The sequence below is a fragment of the Octopus bimaculoides genome, chromosome 2 (genome assembly GCF_046866305.1).
Source record: "Octopus bimaculoides isolate indiv1 chromosome 2, ASM4686630v1, whole genome shotgun sequence".
Taxonomy (NCBI): Eukaryota; Metazoa; Mollusca; class Cephalopoda; order Octopoda; family Octopodidae; genus Octopus; species Octopus bimaculoides.
Genome location: NC_142929.1, coordinates 50,780,338 through 50,790,572, shown reverse-complemented (window position 1 = coordinate 50,790,572; position 10,235 = coordinate 50,780,338). Strand labels below are relative to the sequence as shown.

The 10,235-nt window shown below is 30.3% G+C and overlaps 1 protein-coding gene across 1 annotated transcript in view; it reads right to left on the bottom strand.

Annotated features, from left to right (window-relative positions):
- Positions 1–651: 651 nt before the first annotated feature.
- Positions 652–10,235, bottom strand: part of LOC106870646 (UPAR/Ly6 domain-containing protein bou) — a 57,593-nt gene continuing 48,009 nt past the window's right edge. Inside the window, exon 3 of the mRNA XM_014916789.3 lies at positions 652–5,256. Within this exon, the coding sequence (XP_014772275.1) occupies positions 5,036–5,256 (221 nt within the window). The 3' untranslated portion in view covers positions 652–5,035. The remainder of the gene's footprint in view (positions 5,257–10,235) is intronic.

Genomic DNA, 10,235 nt, shown 5'->3' with positions numbered 1-10,235 from the left:
TGACATTCCCAAGCCTTTTTTTGCCATTTACTGAATCTGCTTGAGACATTTTAAAGTAAGTTACAGGTGCATTTTTAAGTTTCTGCCAACCAACCAATTGAATGAATTCAAAATGTAAAGAACTGGAAAAAATACTGCAGTGCAGTTTTTCTGATTGTCTAAGGATCCAATCCAGAACCTTTCAATGCCTTGTTAGATAATAGATGCCCCACATAAGACATCTCTGGACTACAGTGACATACAGCAGATTCAAAATGATGATCATATATACATTATATAATAGTTTTCATTTAGTACTGCCAACCAACCAAGGCTGTTAAATAACTATGGATTAAATTACTACTTTTCTTCTGAAGATCTTGTGTTTCAATGCAATTCTGTAATCATTTACATTATGATTACTGCACAGCATACTATTATTCATTAGTGAAACATATGTAAAAATTATGTAATTTATGATATTTTAATAAAAAGATAAGCTAAATCTGTTTTATTCTACTTTCGAATACTACACATATTCTTTTTTAGTTCTTACAGACACATAGTCAAAAGGAAACAAAAAATGCTAAGTTTTGAATTTTCAATCAGAATTTAACATAAAAAGACAAACACATAAAACAATGAAATTTAGAAGTGAAAGAAAGAACCAAATTTCTAAAAGAATAATTTTTATTTATTTTTTTTTACAGGAAAACATTTTTATTTTATGCATTTAAGTACCAAAAATAACATATTAGCACTTTTTATATATATAAATCCCTTTTAACTTTTGGGATTAATTGTTTCATTACTTATATACAGTTTGGAATGTCTTGAAGATGTTCAGTTTGTTTTGGTTTCAGATACAATATTATATAGAATAAAATTTTTTTTTTAAAGATACAATTTTACAATATTATATTGTAAAACATACATATATATTTGTATGTACGTATATAATGAAAAGAATTGATATAAGAATTAATATGTATATATATATATATATATATAAATACAAAAGATGTTTTCACAATTATAAGCAGTCTATTTGATATATAAGCGTGTAGTTATATTATGTACATTTGTGAGTGAGAAAATATATGATATATATATATATATATATATATATATATATATATATATATATATATATATATATATATATATAAATGCATATACATATGGTAGAAATCATTGTACTGATAGCTTTATGGCTAAAAAATGCAAATAGTTTTACAATTATTAAAGTAATATAAAAGTAATCTTCAAAGTTTAAAGGAAACACTTCAGCTAATGTACTGATAATTACAATAATCTTAAACCAATATATTTTACAGAGGTACAAGAGAAAAATTTTGGGAGAAGTGTATAACCAATTACATCAACCCCAGAAGGATGATTAAGGGATTAAGCAAGTTCAACATTATTCTAACTCTAGAAATAACTAAAAACTGCATGAAAGATTTTGATGGGTGATCTACCGATTCTGCCATCCACAACATAAACAACAATAATAATTATAATAATTGTTTCTAACATAGGAACAAGGTCTGAAATTTATGGAATGGGAATAATCAAATATGCTGACCTTAATACTTGACTGTATTGTATTTTACTGATACCCACAGAGGCAAAAGTTAACCTCAGCAGGATTTGAACTTAGAACATCAACAGCAGGAAGAAATCCTGCAGCAAGAGTCTTTCTCCAATGCTCTTATGATTCTACTAATCAGCCTAATAATAATTACAATAATTAAAATACCATGAAGGTTAAAATACAATAAAATCTAATAATTATAATAATTATAACACTAACCATAATTTGATATTTTACAATCCTATAATTTTTGTACTTAGGTTCTATGTAATTAAAACAAAATTTAAGCTTTAGCCCATTATATTCATATACTATCACTATCAAGGTGCATGGTTCAGTGGTTAGAGTGTCGGGCTCACAATCATGAATTAATGAGTTCGATTCCTGGACCAGGGTGTGTGTTGTGTTCTTGAGCAAGACACTTTAGTTCATGTTGCTTCAGTTCACTCAGCTGTAGAAATGAAGTACATCACTAGCATCAAGCTGTATCAGGCTTTCCCTTGGATAACATTGGTGGTATGGAGAGGGGAAGCTGGTAAGCATAGGCAACTGCTAGCCTTCCATAAACAACCATGCCCAGACTTGTGCATAGGTGGGTTATTTTGTAGGTGCAATCTCATAGTCATTCATGACTGAAGTGGGTCTTTACCCATCTACCCTATCACTATCAAAAATATTAATAGAGTTGCAAGTAACAATAGTGCTGCATTTATAAATCACATATTTCTAACCACAGACATTTATCAAAATAGTGATATTAGTCTCAAATTTTGGCACAAAATAAGCATTTTTGGGGAGTGTAGTTAGTCAATTATATCGACCCCTGGTACTTATTTTATCAATCCCAAATAAATGAAAAGCAAAGTTGACCCCGATGACATTTGAACACAGAATATAATGCTGGAAGAAATGCCGCTAAAAATTTTGTCTGATGTGGCACTACAATGTTTATTTCTTTCATTGTTTGAAGAGATGTAATGACAAAACAAATTCAGATTTTAATTGGGTAAGATGATTGTTTAAAACCCTAACCAAATCATTAATTTTGTAATGACATAAAAAAAAATTAGAAGCACAATAAACCAAAGCTTCAGGGGAGGACTACTGAAACCCAAACCCATGGCTTGGTACAAAACTTTGTAGAAAATATTGGATTGAGTTCCTGGGAGAGGCACATAGAAACCATTTGCCCAGTTATTCTGAGCAGATGAGTGGCAGAGGTACCATGGACATCGAGCAGCATATATGTGTGTGTGTGTGTGTGTGTGTGTGTGTGTGTGTGTGTGTGTGTGTGTGTGTGTGTGTGTGTATATATATATATATATATATATATATATATATATATGTATGTATAGAAATGACTTTTCTGATAATTTTTCCACTTTAATAATTATATGTTTATAAGTTATTAACATCTAATTATTAAAGTGGAAAGTGCATCAGAAAAGCCATTTCTATTCATTTTTTCCAAATATATAGTACTGTGCATGTATGTGTGTTCACACGCACGTGGATGTGTGTGTGTGTGTGCATGTGTTTGTGTATAACAATTACATTGTAGAACAGTTTACTTAATCATTTAAGAACACACAAAATTTGCTTTCATTTAATTCTTGATAGCACAGTCAATTATAAAACTATCATAGTTCCACTACATCTTAATGAAGTCAGATACCAGGCTGCAGAATTGTGATGAAATTTTTTAATATGTTGTAATAAGCTGTGCAACTGAGAAATAATTAAAGTGAGGATATAATAGATCCTGTGTGATCTTTAAGGTTAAAGTGACTCTTACACAACGTAACTGTTTCAGAATTCAGTACATAATCTTCCACCAAGTCACCTACCAAACAACTATATATATATATATATATATATATATATATATATATATATACACACATACATATATGTGTGTGTGTGTGTGTGTGTGGAGAGAGAGGAAGAGAGAGGGTTGAGTACATGTGAAGAAAAATGTCATAGAACTTGCAAGAAAATTAACAAAAATTATGCAAAAGAAATGCTCAAGTTCTATAAAACCCTAAGACTTAAGATCAATCAAAGAAATACAATGAAGATTTACACAAACTTTCCAAGACAATTTTTATCCACAATCAGAGTATTGATAATTGTAATGATAATAAAAAATGGGATATAAACAACTTGAGAAAAAGAACATTCAACTAACACCATATTTTGGTGCAATATTAAGGCAAATATGTGAATGCATTAATATATTTGTTTTGTTGGCCACATATCTCACTCTATAAAAAATAGTCATAGTATACGATTTCCTACATTATAACATTTTAATATTCAAAATGCAAACACAAGCATACATAACATGTGTTGATGTAATTTACAAAGGTTTAGCAAAAATGGAAGTCCTTGATTCATAGACAGATGTAATAGAGCATTATTCATTGATTAAAATCATTGTTTCCCAACTAGGGTACTTAGGAGCCTTAGGGTTCCATGAGAGAATACTAGGGGTTCTGTGAGAAGTTTCTTGGGGTTCCATCAGAAATGGTGATAATAAATGGCTAATAGTAATCAAATATATTTCTGAATCATTTTTACATTTAATTTTACTTCTTGTTTGTAGTATTATTATATGGACATATAAGATTATTCCCTAAAACAGGAAAATTCTGGCAGCTGTGAGGTGTAAGGTAACTTGATGAGGAAAATAACCTCATAATAAGGAATTTTTAAGGGATTCTAACCAAGCATTTGATTAAAATGGAATTTCTAATATTTTTGTGACAACTGGTAGGTTTCACAGTGCAAAATCTATCAAAAACAGTTTTATAATTTGCTTAATCTCCTATGAAATTTTACTTTATGAAAGAGGAAAAAAAAAACATTAATAAAGATTAATACTAATCATATGTAGGGGTTCCCTCAGATAAAGAATGTATTTCAAGGGTTCCCGAGAGAAGGTTTGGGAAACACTGATCCAGATCATTGGAATTATTATGTCTCATACACACACACACAATATTCAGTCTTGCTCATGTATTAACATAGAAACTATGAAGTATTTTGGAAGGTTTCACTACCATCTTTGAAAGTAGCAAAACAGTCTACAAATTGACTTGATTAATTATCATTTAATATTTGATATGAACTGCTTCTCTGAAATGATTCTAATGAAGAAAGCAAAGTATAAAACATATGTATTGTTAAAGAAAAAGAAGACATATATAACAAACTATACAAAATATATATATATGAAATCTCTCTTAATGCTTTTTGCATTACATAGGTGTCTCTAAATCATTTATTGATGTTATTATATGCTCACACTTTATCTTTACATTTACAAAAAGAGACAATAGTATATCGGAAATTGATATACTAAAATACATTTTTACCTCTTCATTTATGGTAATATGAAATCAATAGAAGAGTTCAAATATGCACTGTTATAAAAAAAAGAAAAAATGTTCACAGACACTAATGTAAATTTGAAGTGAAAAGAATACAGGCAAGACTCAAAATCATTCCTGCAGATATATGGTACCATTTTGTTGAAAGTCTTTCTGTGGCATTACAGGCGTCACCAGAACAAGTGAATACGCAGGATCTGTACATACGCTCATGATCGGCATACCAAATGTCTTGACATTGTTCGCCCATATCACGGGAACTACAAAATCGATGAGTGCCAACCACACCTAGATAGGAAGAAGAATGAAAGGAAATATTATACTGGAGAGAAAACCAAAGATAAATAGATAAGCAGAAGAAAGAAAAAAATGAAATAATCTTCTATTTAAGATGTGAACGATACTAGCAAAACAAAATCACCAAACCCATGCTGGTATCATTAATTTGATTTCCTCAACATAATTTGGGACACTGCTTCACAAGAAAATATTTTTGATTAGAAAAATATAGGTGCAGAACACACACAAGGTTGAAAACAGATGGAAACCAGATATACCTAAGTATTTGTATAGGTGTGTGCATGTATTTGTGAAGAAGCGTATATGTGTGTGGCTGCATGTATAGCGATGTGTCATGGTATACACACATATACATATAAACATAGCACACACATTTCATATGTGTGTATATATATATTCCTACCAAATTATTGGATTCCAGTTTATAGTACAAACAGTAATTTGTTGTGCTAGTTCCATCAAATATTATTTTACTCATGTAAAAAACAACAACTTGGTATATGATAAATATCCTTCTTATACTGTACTTTTGGAATCCTGTAAAAAAAAAATCTCTAATGTACAGTGACAAAGTACACATTTAAGTATAGATTCTAATAACTAATTCTGTTTAAATAGAAAAGTTGTATGCCTGAAGACAAAAAAAGATGACTGTTCCTGATGCAAATGGACAAGAAATGCATGAGGTAAAAAAGAGACATGATGAAAATAAAATGAAGCTATAGCAGAGAAATGTCACTGAAGCAACATGGAAAAATAGTGAGGACAGGTCTGAAGGTGTCCAGGACCACAAATGAAGTGACAGGGGAATGACACATACGTGAGTGACATATATGGTGTGTTGGGCTCACACTATATAAGCCAGCATGAAAAATATGTTATAGTTATGATAATGATGTGAAGGAACATAGCCTAGTGATTAGGGTGTTGCATTCACAATTGTTAGCTCATGGTTTCAATCCCTGGATTGGGTAGTGTGTTGTGCTCTTGAAGAAAACACTTCATTTCACATTGCACCAGTCTACTTAGCTGTAAATGAATTCCAGCAATGATGGGGATATCGACTTTGTGGTGCATTGGTATCCCAACCAGAGGGGAATGTTGTAATCTCAGCCACTTATATGACAAAAAAAAACAGTTTAAGATCTTGGCCTTATGAGTCCTAGAGCTCATGAGAGACCTATGATAATTAATGGTGGTTGTGGCAGAGTGAAACAAAAGTAAATCTTATAAAAATGAAAAAGAAAGTGATAGGAAGTTGCACAATTGTATAATCTTTTAAATTCTAAATAACAAAATAAATGAAAGCCGAATGAAACTGTTTGGATCAGAAAAGAGTACATCTTCCAGAGATTTGCATGAAAAATTCTAGATGACATGTGAGCATCTAGTCATTGGAAGCAATAGTTTGCAAATGGGAACTAACTTGAACTGTGCTAACCTGTCCAACCCATGCCAGCATGGAAAGCTAATATAAAATGATGATGATGATTTTATGATCTGAGCTCTATAAATCTGTATAATCTTTCTTATATTACTTAATTCCTTATTATTGTCCTTTGATGCGAAAATCTAACCACTGTTGTTGATTTAAGGGTTTTTGAATGTCTTCTGCTGTGAGATATATATTTTATCTTTTAATTGTTTCAGTCATTAGACTGTAGCCATGCTGGGGTAGTGCCTTGAGGGATTTTACTCAAATGAATCAACTTTAGTACTTATTTTTTCTAGGCCTGGTGCTTAATGTATTGATCGCTTTTGCTGAACTGCTAAGTTATGGGGGTCATAAACATACCAACACTGGTTGTCAAGCAATGATAAGGGAAAACACAGACACAAACACACATGACCAGCTTCTTTAAGTTTCTGCCTACCAAATCTGCTTCAATACGAAGAAATGTCCATTTCTCTACATATTTATTTAGCACCATGTGACCTCTAGTTCCTTGTCTCTACACTCAAACAATCTGACTGGTTATATTACTGTTAAGGTACAGCTGTCTTCTTATATTGAATTAATAATTATCTATATATAAATATGCTGTGGCCAAATGTGATGTGGTTAGTTGAAGCAAGAGGCAGAAAGAGAGAAGAGTGTTAGTGGTGAAAGTTAAGAGAAAGGGATCGTTATCATGTTATATGGTTAAATAGTTAACGAAAAAGAGAGGGAAAGAAATAGTTAAAAGGTGGGAAAGAATAGTTAAAAATGAGCACTATGTATTAAAAGGAATGCAAAGCAGTCACATGATTTTTAAATGTAGTATAATAGGATAGTGTGACAGGCAATAAAAATTTCGTTGTTGTTCTAAGTTTTATTGCAAGATGTTTCTTTATCATTTTACTGTCAAAGTATCTATCTATCCACAAAGATAGATACATTGATGGATAGAAGATAGATGAATGGATGGGCAAGCTAGGTAGATAATATAGATAGGCATTTAGGTAGTGATAGAAATACAGGCAGATAGAACATATAGTTTTTTTTTCCAAATAACCACACAAAATTTGCTAAAGCTTTACCATCGTACAATTGCAGAATAATAATAATATGGATAATGTTTTTGATTTTATTCCATAGTTAAGATTGCTTACTTCTTGATGATATAAAGTGAAAAATAATAAACAAGTCACAAAGTAGATGTAAAAACATAGCTTTTAGATACTACTAATGTGGACTTTTTACACCAGCTCAAGAATCAAAGGTTCCAGAAAAATATATTATTCCATCTTACAGTATTCAAAACAACTGTGGAATTTCCACAATTACTTTTAGGTTTTATTAATACAATTGATAGATATATATTTTAAAATTTGTCATAGCAACAGTTATGTCTGAAAAATATTAACATAATTAACTTAAATAATCAACTCTAAGCATACTACAGTCCTATAACTAACCCAGTAAACATAATAAATAAAAGAATAAAAATAGCAGAGTTGATCTTAAATTTTCTGGGTTTTTATATATATATATATATATATATATATTTTTTTTTTTTTTTTTTCGGTACATTAACTAACTAATTGAAATATTTTATTTTCTCATTAGAGAAATATTTTTACATTAATTATATTAATATGTGATGGAAATGTATTTTCTTGATATTTTTTTTTATCTGTTTATTTACACGCAGTTACTCGTATATTCTTTATGTATTTTAAATCTCCTTTAATTATGAATATTCATATTTCAATTTAAAATTTGTGCAATGTATGATATGGTATGGTTTCTTGTTTTAATTTAAATTTTGTTGACATTTTTTTCAATGCTAATTCATTTATTTAAATAAAATACCCCCTAATTCAGCAGTTTTCAAACTGCCAAATACCAAGTCCCCTACCACCCAACGGTAATGCATTTTTGCCTCCCCAGCTCCAGTTAAGGAGAATACAAAATAGAATCTAAATCCCTATAAGTTTCTCCACAATGGTGCTGGACAAGTTTAACCCTTTAGCATTTAAACTGGTCATATTTGGCCCAAATATTCTCACACCTACCCTATGATGTCATTCTAAAAATAAAGAATCAAACCATTGGAATCTCAAAGCTACAAGATAATGCACAATGCATGATTAATTCAAAAACAATGTGAATAAATAAGCATTACATTTGACAGAATTTGAATGCTAAAGAGTTACAAAGGTCTTAATTTCATTTGTCATGGCAATTTGTCTACCCACTTTTCAATCCTCATCCCTAAGAAAAGTAGTGCTCTAATTAATAGTCTTCCTCACTGCTTTGGTAAAATTAAAAATTTTGAAAATAAATCTTTTTTTTATTTCTTTTTTTTTTTACAGTGTGTACTATTAGTGTTGAAACACATTCAATTCTTGCTGGCACTGTTGACTTTGCCTTTCATCTCTCTCTGAGATTCATAAAATAAGTACCAAAATAAGTATCAAATCAACTGGAGTTGATATGATTGAATGTTCCCTTGTATATTTATAGTCAAATGACTAAAGCCAGGAAAAGAACATGTTTACGTATGTATGTGTGATCTTTTACCAGTTTAAAGTTATTAGACAGCAATAAGGAAGAAGCACCGCCAATAAAGGTTTTAATCAATCATAGCAATGCCACTATTTATCTTACTTTTCTGCAGGCATGGCTGTGTAGTTAAGAAACTTGTTTTGCAACCATGTGGTTTCCTGTTCAGTTTCAGTGAATGGTGCCTTGTCTTCTACAATAGCAAATGGCAAACCAAAGCAATAAAAACATTTTGAACATCCTCCTGAAAATCTTTTATGCCAAAATGAATGAACATAAACATTTTTAGACTGATTTAAGACACTTCTTTTCCATTATTGGATTTATCTGATTCGATTGATGTGCAAATATAATGATAATGATAATAATAATAATAATAATAATAATAATAATAATAATAATAATAATAATAGTGATCCTTTCTACTGTGGGCATAGGGCCTGAAATTTTGGTGGAGGGGACTAGTTGATTACATCGACCTCGGTGTTTCACTGGTACTTAATTTATAGACCCCAAAAGGATAAAAGAGGCAAAGTCAACTTTGGTAGAATTTGAACTCAGAACATAATAATAATAATAACAATTATTATAACAGTGTTTGTTTTATATTAAGATTGAAAAAATTGACCATGTTTGTAAAGAATTTTGGGCCTGGGTTTGCATCCTTTAAGCAAATTTTGTTTCCACACTTATATGTGTGTGCTTCCCAACCACATAGTTTAAGGTTTAGTTTCTGACATCTAAGATGCATCATAGAGGAATTGAACTCTGATTCATGCGGTTGTGAAGCAAATTTTCTAAGCCATACAACAATGGCTGTACCTATATAAAGTTATTCATTTATTATAAATAAATATACGTAAATAAAAAAAAAAGTACTATTTTAGAAAACATCTTTCTGAAAGTGTAATTTTCTCCACAACAAATAACACCTGTATAAAATTATTTCTCCATAAAATATAATGTAACTTTTAACATA